Genomic DNA, 20,259 nt, shown 5'->3' with positions numbered 1-20,259 from the left:
TGGGAATTAAACCATGACCTCTTGGTTCATAGGTCGACGCTCAACCACTGAGCCACTCTGGCCAGGCTGTGAGACACTATAGGAAGTTAGAAAACACAGAGTGATGCTAACATTCATTTGGTAACTGGACCAACTATTAATAGTTGATGAAATATTACTTATTCTATGGAAGGCCCAGAACTTTTTGAGAAACATTAGGCTTTACCCTATAAACATTAAAAAGTTTTTGCAACCTCCCACATTTGCTTCAGTTTATGTTATGAAAATAGCTCTAAAGTAAATAACTGGGGAGGCCTTGAAGTTGCTAGAATAGTTTCTGATCTCCATAAACAGTGTGCGTGCTCCCAGTTTCACACATGTTGTTAGGGAGAATGCCCTTAAGAGCGTAAGTCCTCAGCCTCAGCTCCCCCTGCATTTCTCTGGGGCTCTCGCTTCCCATGGCATCACTCTAAAAATAGTCCCGCGGTCCCAAGGTCAAGGTTTCCAATTTCTCCAATGCTCTTTAGCTACGCACCCAAAAAATGTGGTATTGAGTGTATGGAAGAACTTCTTCCTTTTTAGGAATGGGAATATTCTCGCACTTACACATGCCCCCGAAAGGGCAAGCAGAGTCCTCCACTGTTTCTCCAGTTGCTCTGTGATCCTAATCCTCATTAGTTCCTTTGGTCAGAGCGGTATGGACATCAGCCCCTTATATGTTGAAATGTGTTTTGGGCTGAAAAACAATGACATTGAAGCTGGGTTTGGAGTGTGATGGGTTGGGCGGGAGGAGAGGGAATCCACCTACTGCTGTGTTTCAATTCAGATTTTGTAGCATTTCAGTTTTATTTTGTAGTATATTATGGTATCATTTAATCCATCAGATATGTGGGAAGCTTTCATTTTATTCTATATTTTTCCCTTTTAATTTTCTTGGTGTTTTTCTTCCCTCCTCCTGGGTGTAACGTTTTCACACACAGATGTCTCCTCGCTCTGCCCGGCGACGTTGGTCCATACAAGCAATTAACGACTTCCCGGTACTGTGCGCTGTGCAAATGCTCTCCTTGACTAATCCTGTCTCTGCCCAAAGGCCCAAGAATAAAATGCCACCTGCCTGGCTTTGAGGAACCTGAAATGACAGGCTGGCTGGGTTTCAGGACCAGCAACAATAAGTTTTCATTCTTGGGAGTCAGGTGCCAAGGACTGCCTCCTGGGTCCCTGACAGTTTCAAATGGGTGAATACGATACCGTTAAGGATTGTGAATGGACTTCTTTGAAAAGGAAGCTCAATACTGAGTTTCTTGGGAAGAACCCCGATTGTAAGCCTTCAGCTACCTGATTTCATTTGGAATATTTGTGTAATTTCACAGAGCTTTCAGAAGCCTACCTTTGGCATTGGGAAGCAGAGGAAGATATAAGGGGCTTCCACCATTGTGTTTGTTTTTATCGTCTTGGTGTAATTCAACGAGGAAAGTGCCCATCTCATCCACTGACACGACACATAAGCTATTTTTTATCTTTTAGAAATTTTCTGGAACAAAATTTTCCCATACCATCGTTTTTGCATTGACAGTCAAACCTGGGCATCAGCTCTTCCTTTCTTCCTTTCTTCCTCACTCCTATTGGCCATCTCCCCTCTTCTGTCTTCCTCTCCCGCCCCCTTGACCAGTCAGTAGTGCCATGGTGACCCCAGGCTGTGCAAGGGAGCCTTAAGGCATTAGCTTAAATTTCATTTGGTGTAAAAAATATTTAGGGGGGTAGTTCTATAGCCTTTTCACATAAAAACCAGTTGAAATCAGGAGCCCTGATTAGCAGTACCGCAGCTGCTGACAACTTGCAGGTGGAGCTGCCAGCATGGCCACCTTTCCTCCAACGGCCTGTCCCAGCCAGCTGACTGCTGACTTCCACTGGCTTTCCCAGCAGGCTCCCCTGCTGCTATTTAACTGGGAATTCATCAGGACTCCCTCCCACTCTGCTGATTATGCACTGTTGATGGGGTTGCTGCGAAGCAGTTGGTGGCTTATTCTTGGGCTGTTTTTACATTTTACCCATTTATTGACATCCATGTTGCCTCCGGTTGTAGCAGTAACACTGGTGGTACAGTCGCAAGCTGGCTGTTGGTTGTCATTCAGTGCTATTTGCACCAATGCCTCCCTCCCGCTTCCTCCCACCCTATTCCTTCCCTATCCGTCCTCTTTCCCATGATTCCATGAACACCTTCTTGGTATGTTCAGAGGAGCACCCTGATGCTCGTTATGTGATAATTTGTCTGTCTTGCTTTGCCTCTCCCCTCAATCCCTGCTCATAATCTGTGGGAAGGGGCATTTTCTCTTGATGGGGCATTGAGAAGACGTAAGAGAAATGCAGAGTTCTTTGCCTCCCAGAAGTAATGATTTTACCGCACTGAAAAGTATCCATGTTTTAGCCGTCAGAGTGGGACTGGAGCAATGCAGGAGGCTTAGAGGGCATTTGGGGCACAGTGTCCTCCCCTCACCTGGAAAGATCAACCACACTCAGACTGGTGTGTCATGGTTCTCTGCCTGTCATCACCTGACAGTTGCATAGATGAGAGAGACTCCCAAAATTGCCACTAGATATTAAGGGGAAAGGAAGTCTTGGGAAAGTATGGATGGAATATGAACCCTTTTAATTGTCAAAGCTCTAAAAGAAACACCCTGAAAAACAGTCCATGCTTGTTAGGGAGCAGCAAGGATTTGAGTTTGGCATGTCTTCATTTAGCAGCCTCGTTTTATCTGAATCCCCAAGGAATTGGCTACTAGACAGGATTACTGAGTGACCCCTGTAGCAGGAAGGGGAGGTATTTCATATGTTAAAACCACCAACCAACAAATTTAAAAAGAAACTGTTGCCCTAGCTGGTTTGGCTCAGTGGATAGAATGTCGGCCTGTGGACTGAAGGGTCCCAGGTTTGATTCCGATCAAGGGCACGTACCTTGGTTGCAGGCTCGATCCCCGGCCCTGGTCCAGGTGCTGGCAGGAGGCAAACAATCCATGTGAAAGAGACATCTTGCATCGATGTTTCTCTCTCTCTGTCTCTCCCCCTCTCTTCCCCTCTCTCTAAAAATCAATGGAAAAATATCCCTGGGTGAGGATTAACAAAACAAAAAAAAGAAACTTTTGTGACTGGTTAAAGATCTTTGATAATGTTTTGTAGTATTCCTTTCTGGATTAAATGAATGAATACTGCTGTCCCATAATTGATTTCATAGTGTGATTCTTGGTGACAGCTATAATTAGGTGGCCCTGTGTTGGGGAAGCTTCTCCTATTATAGGCTCCAAGGCAGCTTTTTGAGGTTTCATAAAGCATCACCTACACATCAACCAGATCAAACAGAGAAGCACCTAGAAGCCTGGTGTCTCAAGAAGTTGACAGGGAAGTTCCAGAAATACAGAGTGTGATTTCTATAATTCAGTGAAGGATAATTGTAGGTAGTTGTTCAAGACGACTGTCTACATTTTCATCAAGTACCTATTGATGACTCATATTAGTTTGTTTCTACAGATCTCTGTGACCCAAGACTGCAAATGGGGGAAGAGTCCTAAGATAGCTCATTGGACTCTGAGTCCTCTGTACGAATACAGTGGGGCCTTGACTTACGAGTGTCCCAACTAACGAGTTTTTCGAGATATGAGCCGTCTCTCAGCCGATTCTTTGCTTTGAGTTGCGAGCTAAAATTCGGGTTACGAGCCAGCTTCAGATACCCCACCACTCGTTGGTGCAGCGAACGTAATAGTGAATGCCACAACATCAGCCCAGCATCACGTGTCTCACTCGTTCACTTTTTGATTTGACATACGAGTAATTTGAGTTACAAGTTCCGTCACAGAACGAATTAAACTCGTAAATCAAGGCCCCACTGTATACCTATCCTAACAAGTCCAGACAGTGATTAAACGGCGTGAGGTGCAGGCCCTTGAACCTGGCCTGAAATACAGCACCTGGGTCTGAGCCTGGCATGCCCACTGCCGAGCTGTGTAGCCCCAGAAGCTGCTTGCTCTGCGGATCTGCAGCTCGCTGCTCTGCCTTAGTCCAACAGTTGCAGTGCTTGGCGGAGAAGTGGCTTTAGAAGTGAGGAATTGTAGAGGATGGTGTGTTGGCTAGGCCTCATTAGAATCAGATGCTGATCTCCTTACATGCAGACATGGATCCATTTAAAAATGGACTAAACTATTTACATATTAACAAGTAGTCAGGACTTAATTTTTTTTTCCTTTTTAATCTAAAGTCATGCTCTCTAAAACAGATTAACAAATATGGGCTTAGCAGCCTGACTGGCCTGTGTTCAAAGCTCAGCTCTTATGAGTGTGGCCTTGAGTGGTGGAGGCAACAGTCCCTTTGTGAGAGAGCTGTGGTGAGGCTCTCGCTCGCATAGTGGGAGCAGTTGTAGCAGGAGCTAAAGTTAGTCATGACAGGCTAGCCTTTAAATCCCAAGTTAAGATGTTTTTTCCACATCGGGCTCCTGTGTAGCCATTTGTAGGCAAGGCTCTGAGGAAGTAGGATAATTGTTCATGATCTTCCCTTTCTAATGCCCATGTCCCTCTACAAGTTTCTTTGACGTTCTAAAATGATCTCTTTTAGAAATATTCAAGTCTGCTAGGAAAAATATTTTAAAATGAGCTAGTCTATCTGCCAATGAACCACTTTGGGCACATGGGTCTTCATATTATCTTTTCATTGGGTTATCTTAGAAAGGCAGGGAAATTGTGGTGGTTTTCACTGTGGTCTGAAAGCTGTAGGACCATCCCTCGTGAGCTTCCATTTGTTTCCCCGATTCAGTTAAACAGAGCTGGTTCATTGCTCAGTGTTTCAAGTGCTTCTCATTTCTCTTTATAATAAGGAATCAAAGTGATGTCTGGAACAGTGTTTTAGAAGCCTTCTAACCAACCCGAGGACCAAATTAGATGGATCATCCTTCCTACCTTGTTGAATCTTTTTAGTGTAGATATTTCCTCCCTCCCCCCCTTCCTTCCAATCCAGTACCTTAAATCTCATGTGAGGCCTGTGGGGCCTGTGGGTTTGTCGTTTCCTGGGATTTTTAAACTCCTGGAAACCTGGATGAAAATCACAGTGAAATGAGTAGGTGTACTTATACCCTCCTTTTTCTGGCTAACCACATTGTGCTGTTCCTGTCTCTGCCAAATCACCCTCCCTGTGAAAACCAGTCCCATCATAGTGCGAGGCAGGCATGGCGACACCGTCTTGTGTTGGTTAACACTGCCTGGCTCCAGTCCATCCAGACAGGTTGTTTGCTCTTTAGCACATTCTCCCCTTGCACCCACGTCAGGATATTTGTGGCTAAAAATGGTAGCACTTTTTGTGAACACTCACACAGTTCTAATTTTGAAAATAACCAGGGCTAGCAGAGAATTGAAGGGCTACCCCACAATGATAGATTAAGCTTCCTCGTGTGTTGCAGAGTATTGTCTTGTGGATGGGTAAATAGTAAATAGTAACTGAACTGCTTCTTAAGGGCAAATGGGCTAATGTCCAAATTGATAATGTAGCATCTGTATTTACCAATTATGATAAGCAATCCAAATATTTCAGCTAATCTTTTTCATTTACCGTCCATGAACTAAGTCCAGGTGTCCTGGATTTAGTAGGTTCCATAACACTTACTAATCCCATAGGAAGTTACATGCATTGGGCAACTTTGGGGATTAGATGGGCCATCAGGGTTCAGAGACCTCTGAATGTAGACTGTGACTAATTTATGGAAGGGTGATTGTATAAAAATCACTTGTGGAAAATGAATTTGTGAGCAATCTAAAAATGATCTAATTACATTTCTGAAGGTTTATGCACATTCATAAAAATTACAGATTTTAAAATAGTACTCTTTGAATTTACGGAGTGTTTACTCACTTTTCATTGTACCCATATTAACCTTGGGAGATGGGAACAACAGAGCTCGTCCTGAGCCATCAGTGAATGAAAAGAGACTGGCATGAGACTAAATTCACAGCAAATAAGTAATTCGCCCAGGGTCACCTTGAACCAGTACTTGTGGCAAAAAGACCAATAAACCTTGGTTTTCTGATTCCAAATTGCAGGCTCTTTCAGAAAGGCTCCTTTTGTACCCTTTGTTAATAAATACGTCTCCCTCCTTCCTCCTTAGTTGAGTCACTTTCGTGGCCCCCTTTTTAATTTCTGGCAATAACATAAAATAGAATATCACTCCCGTGGCAGGCTGTCATTTTGAAGATACCAGATGGTGCTACTCTCTAATAATTCCCATTTTCTCAGATAGCTCTCATTTCCCACAGACAGGCTCCTACATAGCCATTTGTAGTGAGGCTCTGGGGAAATAAGATAGTTGTTCATGATCTTCCCTGTCCATTACTCAGTCCCTCTGCTCAAGTATTTTTGACATTCTAAAAATGATCACTTTTAGAAATAGTTCAAGTCTGCTAGGAAAAACAAGGTAATTCTCCTTGAGCTGCTAAGTTTTTCTGTCTGCCTGCCTGCCATAGATTAAAGTTTGCAGAGCTCGCACTGCTATTCCTGGATTAAATTCTCAACAAATCCTATTAAAACTCTCTAAGAAGGGGAAAAAAACTTTGAACCTAGGGCTGAACCCAGCCTTAAAAGTTGCTCTTTTCCCACATTTTTGTGGTCTTTACTAACTTACTTACCTGCTGTTCTTTTTCTTCCTTATTTTCAAAATCCTGTCTGTTTTTGAGCACAGCTCTCCAGTAGGTGCTTGTTCTGTGGTTAGGATTTTGGACCAAGAGCTCAATGCCCTTTGTTATCCTTTCATTTCCTATAGATGCTGATTCATATAATTGTGGGCATGATGTTGTAATGCAAAGTCTCTGCAAATTACCAATGACCCAACTATGATGTGCTCTGCAACTGTAGGCTTCCACTCAGCAAAGTCCCCATTAGTGACACCTTGTCATCTCCCCCAGAAATCAAGGAGATGGAAAAGCAAGCGCGAGGGATCGGACTCTGGCAACCGACCAATCAAGGCTGCTGGGAAAGTTGTCATCCAGGATATTGCGTGCCTCCTTCCTGTTCACAAGTCACTGGGAGAGCTGTACATGTAAGTTCAAGGTTTTAAGTGTGCCATGCCTATCATTTAGTCATGATTATCAAAGGTCCTACCCCCCGCCCCCTTTTTTTTTAAGTTTTGGAACCCTTTCTTCAAAAGCAGTTTTAGGAGTCGCCCAGTATATTAGCTTTCTATTATTGCATAACAAATTACGGCAAACTTAGTGGCTTAAAACAACATACACTTATTACCTCACAGTTTCCCTGGGTCAGGAGCCTAGGCGTGGCATAGCTGGGTCCTTGCCCAGGTCTCACCAGGCTGAAATCATGGAGTGGACCAGGCGGTGTGCCTATCTGTGCTCAGGTCCTCTTCCCGGCTCATGCAGGTTGTCACAGAATTCGGTTTCTTGCAGCCATTAAGTGAGGCGAATGTTCGAGACCAGCAGGAGTGTCTCACTGTCACTTCACCTTCTTTCTGAGGTGTCACCTGAGTAGGTCAGGCTCACTCAGGATAATCTCCCTTTTGACAAATTCAGAGTGAATTGATTAACAATAACCTATTCATGCGAGTGACATCCCATCAGTATTCACTGGTCTCACCCCATTTAAAGGGAGGAGCTTATAACAGGTACTTATACCAGGGGCAGAAATCTCGAGAGCAGTCTCAGAATTCTGCCTCCCAGGCCCAATCAGGAAAACAGATGAAGCGGAGCCACTTTGGCTGAAGGGAAGTGGGAGGTGAGTGACAAGCATACAGAGGCCGGCCTCTGCTTCCCCTTCTTCCTGAGCCTGGACACACGACAAAAATACTCATTTTGTAGTATGTGCACAGCATACCACTGTCTGTGTTAGAAACTACAGTGTTGTATCTATTTCAGTCCATTTTTATTCAACTCTCAAGTCTGGGGAACTTCACAGCTAAGCAGGTTAGCAATCAGTGTTTTGTTTTTTGTTTTTGTCACTGACTTGAGAAAGAGAGGGAGAGATTTGTTGTCCCACTTATCTACGCATTCATTGGTTGGTTACTGTATGTGCCCTGACCAGGGATTGACCCGCAACCTTGGCGTATGGGACCATGCTCTAACCACAGAGCCACCTGGCTGGGCCAGCAGATTGATTTTTGAGTCTGGCCTCCTCTTCTGGCTTCAAAGAGGTGAGCGATTTCACCTTCCCCAAGCCTGAGCCCACAGCATAACATCAGCTGCTAGCTAAGCATTTTCTTCTTACATACAAGGGATCTCTAGGTCAATACAAAGAAAGCATTTCTAGTGACAACCAAAGAGGCAGTTTTCAGTCTGTTTATTAAACAAGGAGTAATTGATTTAGGAAATTAGATCAGAAAGAAACTCTCATTCTTTTTACATTTCAGATTAAATGTAAATGATATTCAAGAAACGTGTCAGAAGAACGCCACTTCTGCCTTGCTTGTTGGAAGGAAGGATCTTGTCCAGGTATGTCCATCCCTTTTGCTGGCATCTGGATCCCCGCCCCCCCCCAAGCAGGGTGTCTTCACTTTTTAGTTGTGGTTTAGTGACATTTCAAGGTGTGACTCCTATTATTCATTTTCTTTGCCAAATTACAGGACAAAGTAGCTTTCTAAATCCCTTGGATGCTTTTCTTAATAGAGCTTAGTTGAAAGGATCCTAAAGCTTTTACTATTTTTTATTGCATCTCTTTTCTATTTTAGTACCATGGTGATGGTTGCACACCAAATTTAGGTATCTGTATCTTTACCATTTGTATTCTCAATTCTGTTTCCTTTTTACTTTAAAAAATGCTTCATTTCTTAAAATGTTTACAAAAACATTCCTTTAGAATAGACAGGTTTAGTTTTAAAATATGATGTGGTCTTACAAAAATTTAAATCTTCATTTTTGCAGGAACACATCTGTATATTAAAGCAAGCTGCTCCTTGATTGTTTTTAGCAGCTTTATAGAGAATATATACCATGCGATTCACCCATTTAAAATGTACTATCTAATGGCCTTTAGTATAGTCACAGGGTTTTGCAAGCATCACCACAGATACTTTCAGAATATTTTCATTACCCTAGCTCACAATCCTTCTTCCGCACCCAGCCCGAGGCAACCACTAATCCCCTCTCTCTCTATTGCACCTTTATTCTTTAGTGCGAGGATTAGATTGAGCAATGGAAACTACTAGCTGTTGTCCTGTCCACTTAGTTTTTTTCCCTTATAACCCTCCAAATGACCCGAACTAAGGCTTCCCTTTATTTCTATTTGTAGAAAACCCCTAGGATTTCCATTTGTCTCCTAATAAATACTGTAAAGTTTTTGCCCACACCCTGTTAGGTCAATATGATCTATTTCTCTAAGAACCTAGCCACCTAAAGTCCCGTGAATACTAAGAAGCCAAAAAAAGCAGTAGAAATATTGTGGAATGTTTAACAGGATGCACAGGTGTGACTCAGCACCCTAGTGGTGTGATCCCAGACTCTCTCAGCCTCTGTATCTTGGTGGGGTAAAAGTAATTTTATAGTTGTGAGTATGTGAAACACAGTTTATTCTTGTATTATTTATTAATTATTGTATAATTTTCCATACGAACAACTGTAAACCACTTTTGTCCCACCCTGGATATGTGAAATGGGAACCATAAGAATAATTACCTCATAGGGTTGGTGGGAAGATTGGTAAATGCAATGCTAAGGCAGACCCAATGTTCATGTTCTGGAAAAAATTCTCTGAGGCAAAATTACTTTCTAAAGTGTGTTTTTAAAAAAATATTTTTATTGATTTCAGAGAGGCAGGGAGAGGGAGAGAGAGAGACAGAAACATCAATGAATGATGAGAGAGAATCATTGATTGGTTGCCTCCTGCACATCCCCCACTAGGGATTGAGCCCACAACCTGGGCTTGTGCCCTAACCGGGACCAAACCGGGACTTCTTGGTCATAGGTTGACACTCAACCACTGAGCCACACTGGCCTACAATTCTGTGTTTCAATAAGCTTTCAGCTTTGCAGCTCTCAGAGGAGCAAGGGCTTGATGTATGGGGAGGAGAGATGGGATTCTCTCATGCTTCCTGTTCCTGTCCTCACCAGTCTGAGTTTGGGTGTTTGTCTTGATTTGTCCAGGTTTGGTCGCTGGCTACAGTAGCTACAGATCTTTGCCTTGGTCCGAAGTCTGATCCAGATTTGGAAACACCCTGGGCTCGGCATCCATTCGGGCGGCAGCTGCTGGAGTCACTGTAGGTTTTGAAAGCTGAAAGTGAGGAAAAGAGTGATGTAAACTTTAGGTCTGTCAACACTTTCAAAGTTGTTGTCTAAGAGGAAAGTGCAGAGGCCCGAGGAGTGAGAGGTGGAAGCGAGAGCTCTCCTTTTTGTGCTGCAATATTTCTGTGCCAGCTAACTTTTTATGGCAGAAGGAACTAGGCAGTATTTGTCATCTCTAACAAGGACTTGAGACTCATGAGTCCTTTTGAAGCTTAAGTCCATAAGTCACGTCAGCCTGAACACAGGAGTTTGAGCTCCTGCGATGGTCAGTTTCGTGGGTGCTGTGGCGCTTTGCCCCTGAGGACAGGTTAAAGAATTGCACAGTGGGTTTCCTGTCTTCCAGAAGCCACGATGCTTTCACCGTTAGACAGTTTAGGAAAACATTGAATTTGTTTTGATTTATTGCCCTGAAATATGGCATACTGGAAATAAAATATGCAAAATGATTTACAACCAGGTAAGCCTCTTGGATCTCCGTAACAATGAGGCCCAGGTCCTGAGAGAGAAGCAGAAAATCTCTGCTTTTTTTCAGGGGAAGGTTTGCTTAGTTACTGGTTGAGGCCAGACTTGGGACAACATGTGCTCACACTTAAGTTGCCTCCGAGTAATGCAGGGATGACAATGCTTGCTCTACACACTTCCTGTAAGGCTCACTTAAGAGAGTGAGCATGAAACACCTTAAAAGATATTAGACATTGCTCGGTAGGAAAGTACCAACATTATTCCATCGAAAAGGCCAAGACCTCCCGGTCCCTACCTCACATTCTAGCATAGTGGTCCTAAAAGGGGCAAAGGGGATATGATACCTACAAGTGAAGCTATTCCTTGTTGTTCTTATTTAAGAGCTCACTTTCCTAATCCCCCTCCTGAGTCGATTGCCTGCTCACCATACTGTGGGGTGGGGTGTTCTCAAAGCAACTTCACATAGCCGTAGGTTACGTGAACGAAGTTTCGAGGAACCCCCAGAAAGCAGGGTTCTGCCCTGGAGTTGGGAGGCCGAAAGGATGGCCTCACTCAGGTGTCAGATTAGTCTGCTTAGTTCTTGGAGAAGCTTTGTTCCAGTCCGAGCCCGTGCCTGGTGCCAGCCAGAAGCTTTCAGATTAGTATTCTAGGTCATCTGTAATACTTTGATATATTTTATTCCAAAGCAGATTTAGCCAAACTCAAAGTAGATCAAGCCTCTGGATCTATAGAAAGCCCTGGTACCTGACAAGGGTTTTTGAGGAGGAATTGAGCATCCTCTCTTCCCTATTCCTACGGCAACAACCACCATGATTGTGCTAGCATCCTTCCTCCATTCTCCTCTTGACTTGTTTTCTCTCCTCTCACCTCTTCCTCTCCAGGTTGGCTCATTACTGTCAGCTCCGGGATGTGCAGACGCTGGCCATGCTCTGCAGTGTGTTCGAAGCCCAGTCTCGGCCTCAGGGGATACCAAACCCTTTTGGGCCTTTTCCCAGTCGTTCATCTAATCTGGTGGTGTCCCATAGTCGATATGTAAGCTTGTGGTTTTCTGGTTTGTGTCTGGCGTTTCCTAAAGGTAAACCTTCATGGGGGGTGGTGTTCTGATGCCGCTCCTGTTTGTTCTGCAGCCCAGCTTCACCTCCTCTGGTTCCTGCTCGAGCATGTCAGACCCAGGGCTCAACACTGGTGGCTGGAACATAGGTTGGTACGAACCCGACTTAGCCCACGCTGAGTGTTTAGTTCTCCAAGAGCTGCGTGTGAATTGTTAATAACATGTAATCTTTAGTTGATGAATAGTCTCTGTTTTCTTGTGTTTCTCATTTTTCTTTGTCTTTCCTATGATGGCGATACTGTAGTCAGCAAGGCCTGGACCTCATGTTTGAACAGGCCAGTTTCTGGGAGGGCTTTGTGTCTTGCTGGGTTGCTTTACATCCCATGACCTTGAGAAGCTGACAGGGAGACTTCCCAGTGTCCACCCTCAAAACCTAGCCCTGTCCTTCCTCCATCACACGTGCCCGGTCATCTGCCACTTCCTGCTGTGTCCTCTTCAATGCAGAGAATAACACCGAGCCCGATTCCAGCTGGCCATAAAGACCTATTTGATGTGTATTTGTGGTTTCTGGGTTTTTAAAATTTCTTTTAAAAGATTATCTTAATTTTCTTGATTATAAAAGTAATACATGCACAGTGAAGAAAAAACAAAAGTATTGGAGTAGAAAATAGTAGTCATTGATTGCCCCACCTAGAAATAACATCTGTTAACATTCCAGAAAATGTTCTTCCAATCGTTGTGTACGTGGGGTGTAGGAGGGGCCATTCTGTATGTGTGATTTTGAGTTCTGCTTTTAATCTCATCATGAGCTTTTCTCATGTCATTACAAACGTCATTATATGCTACTATATCACTGTACTGTAGGTTGCTTAATCGTTACATGTGTACTTATGAGGCTACGAAGTAGCACCAAGACAAAACGGTAAGGCTAGGAAAGAGTCTGTTTAATTATATTTCTCAGGATCTTCAACTTAGCTTCTTTTTCTTCGGGGGAATTTATGAGAGTTTTTAGACATTTTCCATGCCTTCTCTGACTTGCACCTTCCCTTCCCATTTGATTTTCTTCAGCGGGGAGAGAGATAGAACACGTATCTTCACCTTGGGGAGAGTCTTCACCAGAAGAAATCCGCTTCGGGAGTCTGACCTACAGTGATCCTCGTGAGCGAGAGCGTGACCAGCATGATAAGAACAAAAGGTAACGGCCTTCCCAGTGCGAGGGGTGGCTGCACAGTGCTTGGCTTCTCCCGAAGCAGGGCTCTTGCGTTAAGAAAGGTATATAAAGTGCCATTTGGTATTAAGCTCATTTTTTTCTGCAAGGAACTGACAGGAAATCTTTTGAATTTTTTCCAGGCTCCTGGATCCTGCTAATACCCAGCAGTTCGATGACTTTAAGAAATGCTATGGAGAAATCCTCTATCGCTGGGGTCTGAGAGAGAAGCGAGCGGAAGTGCTGAAGTTTGTCTCCTGTCCCCCTGACCCTCACAAAGGGATCGGTGAATATGCATTTTTTTTCTCTTCCTGTCATTATCTGAAAACTTCTTTGATTTAATTTATCCATAACGTAAGACCTGAAATGACGTTTTAGTTTCTCGTTGATAAACAGACATTGCTGAAGCATTTTGAGTCTATTTTAAGCTTCTGAAAAGCCTTACATTTCATGACAAGAGTAAATTTTTATTGTAGTAGAAGTAGTTTTCTATGCAATACTCAGATATTGATTGGAAGTCAGAATAAAACTCCTCTTAGGCACAGTGCTAACACATTCCTTCTCATGGAACTCACAGACTAGTGGGGGAGAAGAATTAAGTAATTAAACATTGTGATCAGTATATAACAGCAAACAGAAAGGCCGTTGGGGCAGGGAGAGAGGGAGGGAGGATTTTTGAAGCTGTGATGAAGTGTATTGTGAAGGCCTTTCTGAGGAGCTGAGGACTGAAGAATAAGGAGCGATATGTGGAGAGGCAGCTAGAGGAGCGCCGTGCTGGGAGAAATGACTTGTTATTTTGAATGAGTGAAGGGAGCCCAGTGTGGCTAGAACACAGTGTTGAGAAGAGTGGTATAAAGTTAAAATGAGATTGATAATTAGATTATGATTATAAAATACACTCTATTTACATATAAAGTAAGATTAGTAGGATAATTAGGAACTTGTAAGTAAAGAATTTGGATTGTATTCTGAGTTCAATGGTAAACTTCAGAGGGCATTAAGAAGTAAATTACTTGCCCAGCTGGCATGGCTCAGTGGTTGAGCATTGACCTATGAACCTGGAGGTCATGGTTCACTTCCCAGTCAAGGCATATGCCCGGGTTGTGGGCGTGATCCCCAGTGTGGGGAGTGCCGGAGGCCCAGCAGATCAATGATTTTCTCTTATCATTGACGTTTCTATCTCTCTCTTCCTCTGCCTTCTGAAGTAAAAAAACAAACATGCAAGTTCCTTGCTCTGGTTTCCATTTTAAGAGGGTCACTTTGGCTGTTACCTGAGGAAAGGATTGGAGGAGATAGGAAGACTGTTCAAGTAGTTAAAGAGAGACCAGCAGCTCAGTCTAGCGGTGATATCGATGGCAGTGGGGAGAGATGGGTGGATTAAAAATATATGTTAGAGGTAGACTAATTATGACTTACAAACCAGCTGGACGTGGATTGAGGAAAAGAGACAAAGCTTGGATGATTCCTAGGTGTTCAGCTTAAGCAGCTGGGTAGATAGATGGTGGTGCCATATTCTAAGATAGAAAAGACGGGAAGAAAATTGAGAGCTCAGCTGGGGAGAGTCGGAGATGAGGTGTGAGATATCAGACTATAGCAGTCATGTAGGCAGGTGGGTGTGAGTCTGGAGCTCAAAGGAGAGACTGCAGCTAGAAACAGGAACTTGGGGATCTTCAGCATATCAGTGGTAGGGATTGAAGCTGTGCGAATGGGGGCATTTACCTGGGAGCTGGTGGGTGGGCAGGAAGAGGATGGGAGAGCAAATGAGAGAGCCCACCCACTCCAGGCCTGGAGAGGAAACTGGTACATGGAGCTTGAGTCTTGGAGGAAGAACCAGAAACAAGGACTTAGAATGAGATACCAGTGAGCAAGACTGGCACAAAAGAAGCTGAGAGAAGAGCTGTTTTTTTAAAGGGTGAAATGGAAGACTGCCAAAGAGAGTGGACTGAACACACGCTGATTTCTTCTCTCCTGAAAGAGTCTATATGGAGCTTTTCTGAAAAGGCATAACCATGCAAGACGTCATGTTGGCAAGAAAACTTGTGACCTGGGAGGCAGGTTGGTTAGTGGTAGAGATTTTATAGGGACAGAGAAAGCTGAACCCCAAACTGGCAGGCAGGAGAACAGTAAGATACAGGGCAGAACCTCCAAATGGCTCAGGAATGAGTGTACCCGGTGCCTCTAGAAGCAGCACGAAGGGGAAATTAAAAACTGGAGGATTGTTTTGTGGCTTTTGTAGGGTCCCAGGTCCCTGCTTTACTCCAGCAGAAAACTGGAAGTTCATTCTTCAGAGAAGGTAAATGCATTTCCAGATTGAGAGGGCCTGCCAAGCACCTCACATAATGAATGAAGAAAGTCTGGATAAAGAGAAGACCCCTGGAGCTTCCAGAGAGAGAAAACAGGTTACATGCAAGGGACACTTCAGGAGCAGTGAACTAGATACTGGAAACTCGCTGACACTGCAGCAGTACCTTCAGAAGTCTCAAGAACATGATTTCTAACCTCGATTCTGTACCCAAGTTAGCAGTCAAGTGTGAGAATGAACGTTCAGCCAATCTAAGGAGGAGGGATAGATTCAGTCCAGGAAACCAGGAAGTCAGAAAGACAGTGGAGGGAGATGGTCGTGGCGGACCAGAGGTAGACCAGTCCAGGTTGGAGCTTCCGGAGTGTTGTCTCCAAGAAGAGAAAACTGAAAAAAATATCTAGTGTAGTTCAGTATATTTATAGAAGATTCAGATATTTAAGGGAGAGAGTAGAGATGAATTATTGATAAGTACATAGCAAACTAAGCAAATGAATGAAACAAGACAGTTACTAACTCCAGGAGAAGTAAAATGTGAAGAAGGAAAAGTCATGACTTGAATAATGTTCACCTAGATAAATCATGTAAAAACAGAATAGTGATCCAAGCAAATGGTAATGGAACTGCCTGGGAAAGATGAGGGACAGGTGGTGTGTGCGTGTGGTTGGGGAGACTGGGGAGTGAAAGAGAGCTCCCACTGTGGAAGGTCATAAGTAATGCTTAAATATGAACATTAAGAAGTAGCTTCATAACCAGCGGTGTTTAGAGATAGGGAGGTAAAAACAAAAGAAAGAGTGAAATGGGTTGGAAGGATTTTCCTCGGGAGTGTTGGGGGTGGAAGGGAATGCTGGCTTTGGCGATAGTGTTGTGCATGTGTATCTAGTTTCAATTTAAAAAAGAAGTAGAACAAATAATAGATAGCTGTAGATACTAAATAACACAGATTATTTTAACATGGATTATTTTGGTGTGTGTACTTGAAGAAATGCAAAGACACAAAAGGCTCTTTGGGCAATATATTTTTCAGAGCATCTAAATACATGAAAGTATATCAAGGAGAGATTAACGATGGCCCAGAGCAATTGTCAAACCAGTCTAACTTGGCTCACAATTTACCTAACAAGGACCGCCATAAAATTTTCTCCGAAGTTACCGTGTATTTATTTATTTATTTATTTAACTTTTATTTTTTAAATATATATTTTATTGATTTTTCACAGAGAGGAAGGGAGAGAGACAGAGAGTCAGAAACATCGGTGAGAGAGAAACATCGACCAGCCGCCTCCTGCACATCCCCCACCGGGGATGTGCCCGCAACCCAGGTACATGCCCTTGACCGGAATTGAACCCGGGACCCTTCAGTCCGCAGGCTGACGCTCTATCCACTGAGCCAAACCGGTTTCGGCCGAAGTTACCGTGTATTTAAAGATTATTTATTGGTGCTTTTTATGACTGCCGGTGGTCAGGAAGCAGAGGAACTGGCTGTGGTGGAAGAAAGGTCCCTCTTCTGTTGTAGGAAGCAGGACAAGGGGACAACCCTGGGGAGACTGGAGGACTTGCTGGCAGAGGGATGAAGGGGCTTTGTTTTCTCAGGGAAGTGAGAGAAGAGGCCCAGGTGATGGGAGCAGAGGTGTGAGGGAGGCGTTTTTGGAATGTGGCGAGGTGTGAAGTAGCCACCTAGGGAGTGGAAGAGAAACCGAGTCAGAGCCCTGCACAGACACATCATGATGGTGGCCTTCTCGCGGGACCACTCGCAGGACCGCTCGGGGCAGATGTGGAGTGGGCAGCTGATCGGGCTCAGCCAGGGCTGAGGTGCTGCCGTGGAGGGAGAGAAGCAAAGGAGCTGAGGATATTTGCCACAAAGTGATTATAAATTTGGACTGTCATTCAGGCTGACCTCAGGGGAGATTGCAGCTAGAGGGGGGCAGATGGAACGAAAGTGAAAGTGATGGTGGTAGACTAGAGGTGAGAGGGCAGCCACCTGAGAGGTCAGATGTGCAGAAGGTTGGTGGCGTGGATTTTGGAGGCACCAAGGATAGTGCCAAGAATCAGTTTATTAACACACAGTTTATTAATCTGCAGCTGTTGGGGGTGGGGAGGGGAATGAGACACAACAGCCACCACAGCTACAGGCACCGGGGGTTGGACCAGGACCTGCGAGAGCCAGGCACCTGCTGCCCCTCGGCCCACACCCTGCCACCTGAGTGACAGCAGCTCCTCTTTATAACACTGCAATCGTAAAGATGGAAAATCATTGGCCTAGCCCTGGCCAGTGTGGCTCAGTTGTTGGGCGTCGTCCTGTGCACCAAGAGGTCACTGGTTCGATTCCCCGTCAGGGCACATGCCCGGGTTTCGAGTTCGGTCCCCAGTAGGGGGCCTGCAGGAGACAGCTGGTTGATGATTATCTCTTATCAGTGGTTCTCTCTCTCCCTCTCCCATCCTTTTTCTTTAAGATCAATTTAAAAACATACTAAGAGGAGAAAAAAGAAAATTGAAATCATTGGTCTGATAGGCTCCTACAGAGACCTAAGATGTACGCATCTTCCTTAGCTCACAGTGCCCAGTTTGCTTTCGCAGAACTGAACTGACGCTGTCTCGTTCTGGCCATCTCTGACCGTTTCCAGAGTTCGGCGTGTACTGCAGCCACTGCCGGAGCGAGGTCCGCGGCACGCAGTGCACCATCTGCAAGGGCTTCACGTTCCAGTGCGCCATCTGCCACGTGGCGGTTCGGGGATCGTCCAATTTCTGCCTGACCTGCGGGCACGGGGGACACACCAGCCACATGATGGAGTGGTTCCGGACCCAGGAGGTGTGTCCCACCGGGTGTGGGTGTCACTGCCTGCTTGAAAGCACTTTCTGAGCTCACAGACCGTGGGAATTGTCGGACATCCCAGAGGACCCCATGAGTGCCGGCGACAAGCTCTCTGCCAGGAGCGAGGCTGAGCACCCATTCCTCCCTAGACGGGGGTGTGCCCCTCCCGGACCGCCCAGCACCGCTGGTCCTCTCTTCCGTTTGGCCGCTGGTGGCATGGATGTTGCTCGAGGTGGGTGAGGGCAGGCGTGCAGAGCTGTGAGGCCAAGTGGAAGTTTTCTGGGAGACAAGCACCTGCCTCCAGAGCCGTGTTGACTTGTAAGGTGTTATCCTTAACCCCTGGGCAGCGAGCGTCCTTTCTGATGCCTTCACAGAGCCAAGGTCAGACGCAAGGGACAGTCTCGAGCCAAAGGACAGCAGGCAGGAATTTAGTTGGCAATGACCTCTGACATAAGTTGGTACATTTCATGAACTGGTGGGTTGCGGTTTAAAATATAATACTTAAATTATGAATATATGATGTACTTAAGGATTCTTAAGATGTATTTTTTATTCATTATTTCTCTTCCAGTTGCTCCCCGTGGCTAATAAAATTCTAGTAATTGTTTCAAAAAAAGAGACAGAGGAAGTTGAACAATGACCTAGTGAATCTTTATTTTTACCCAACTTCTAATTGAGGTTAACTCTTGGATAGGAACAAAGCCAGTGCTCAGATTTTCAAAGGAAATGCTGATGTACTTTTGTCATCTGGCAGGAGAAAATAGAATCTGACATTTAAGGTTCTTCCCCACCCCAAGCGTCTTTTAATCATTTCTTCTAGCAAATGGAAAATGAGGCGGCATCGCAGCACTGAGGTAACAGTCTCCATTGCCGCGTGCAGGCGGGCTGAGCTCCGGTAAGTGCCTTCACTCTCCTTCGCACACTTCGCCCCGCGTTTATCTGTGTGCCGACCGGTTATGACTCAGTTCTTCAGAACCATTTTCAACGCTTCGCATTTCATACATGCAGGAAAAAGAAATCTTTTTTATATTGCTACTGAAATTTATATTTGTTTCTTAGAATTCTACCATTTCAAATTGATTAGCTTAAGAAATATAGCTATATGTGTTGTACATCATTGTGTTTTAAACTACAGGTCAGGACTCATTAATGGACTGTGAAATCAATTAAGTGGATAAAAAACAGCATTAAAAAATGAAATAGAGTAGAAGAAAAATGATCAGAATTTCCACACTAGTTAGGGCCAATATTGTTTTGTGTAACTTATTTACAAGTATATATGCACACTCTGCACATGTGTAGTAGTAGATCACAATGTAAATGCATTTTTTTACTGAAGCATATGGTCAAAACATTTTTAAAACACTGTTTTGGATGTTTATACTTTGTCCCGTGTGTTACTGGGTTAGAAAAGCCTCGGTCCTTGCCCTGGCTGGTGTGGCTCATGGACCAAAAGGTCATCGGTTCGATTCCCAGTCAGGGCACATACCCAGCTTGTGGGTTCATTTCTGGTGCATTCGGGAGACAACTGATCGATATTTCTCTCTCACATCAATGTTTCTCTCTTTCTCTCCCCCTTCCACGTGCTCTAAAAATCAATTAAAAACATTAAAAAAAATTTTTTAAAAAAGAAAAGCCTAGGTCCTTTTCAGTGAGAGCAGAGCTTTAACTCTGGGCTCTGATCTGAGGTCCGACGCCATTGCCTGCGTAGAGTGACCTGAGTTACGAGTTGCAGCACGCACACTGGGGGCTGTAAAGGAGGCAACCAAGGAAATCGGAATTTGTTCACTCTTTGCCTTTCCCTGTGTGTGTGGACGCTGCTGTCATGGTGATCGCAGAGCAGGTTGACTGATTTACTGAGGAAAGGGTCTGTTGTGTTTCTCAGTGACGTCACACCGTTTGCAGAGAACAGTCCTTCCCTGTTCCCCGCCGTTCAGGCTGATGTAAAGATCTGTCCCCGTCTGACCCCATCAACAATTAGATGTGTGTATTGTTACAGGAACCTCGCCTTCTATACTGAAAAACCTTAATCATGGGTATTAAGAACTTTAAAGTTTAAAACATTACATAATGTCTTCTTTCAATATATGTATTCCTTTTGAATTTCTGAGTTATAGGAACAAAAATCTAATATTTAAAAAATATTCACTCTTGGAAACACATTGGTCTGGGTGCTGGCTGTGGGCAGAGTTCTCTTTG

The 20,259-nt window shown here is 44.4% G+C and overlaps 1 protein-coding gene across 2 annotated transcripts in view; it reads left to right on the top strand.

Moving 5' to 3' along the window:
- WDR59 (WD repeat domain 59) overlaps nucleotides 1-19,661 on the top strand; it is a 69,162-nt gene extending 49,501 nt beyond the window's left edge. Inside the window, exons 19-27 of one of the 2 annotated variants that reach the window (XM_081108087.1) lie at nucleotides 960-1,016; nucleotides 6,912-7,045; nucleotides 8,363-8,444; nucleotides 10,092-10,204; nucleotides 11,573-11,723; nucleotides 11,819-11,891; nucleotides 12,811-12,937; nucleotides 13,093-13,235; nucleotides 17,873-19,661. In XM_081108087.1, coding sequence (XP_080964213.1) covers nucleotides 960-1,016; nucleotides 6,912-7,045; nucleotides 8,363-8,444; nucleotides 10,092-10,204; nucleotides 11,573-11,723; nucleotides 11,819-11,891; nucleotides 12,811-12,937; nucleotides 13,093-13,235; nucleotides 17,873-18,108 — 1,116 coding nt within the window. In that variant the 3' untranslated portion in view covers nucleotides 18,109-19,661. The remainder of the gene's footprint in view (nucleotides 1-959; nucleotides 1,017-6,911; nucleotides 7,046-8,362; nucleotides 8,445-10,091; nucleotides 10,205-11,572; nucleotides 11,724-11,818; nucleotides 11,892-12,810; nucleotides 12,938-13,092; nucleotides 13,236-17,872) is intronic. The other variant, XM_081108088.1, reaches the window with a different exon arrangement.
- Nucleotides 19,662-20,259: the final 598 nt, after the last annotated feature.

This window comes from Myotis nattereri, assembly GCF_964212035.1.
Source record: "Myotis nattereri genome assembly, chromosome: 15".
Classification (NCBI taxonomy): Eukaryota; Metazoa; Chordata; class Mammalia; order Chiroptera; family Vespertilionidae; genus Myotis; species Myotis nattereri.
The sequence above is the reverse complement of the archived record's forward strand: the minus strand, read 5'-3'. Positions and strand labels throughout refer to the sequence as shown.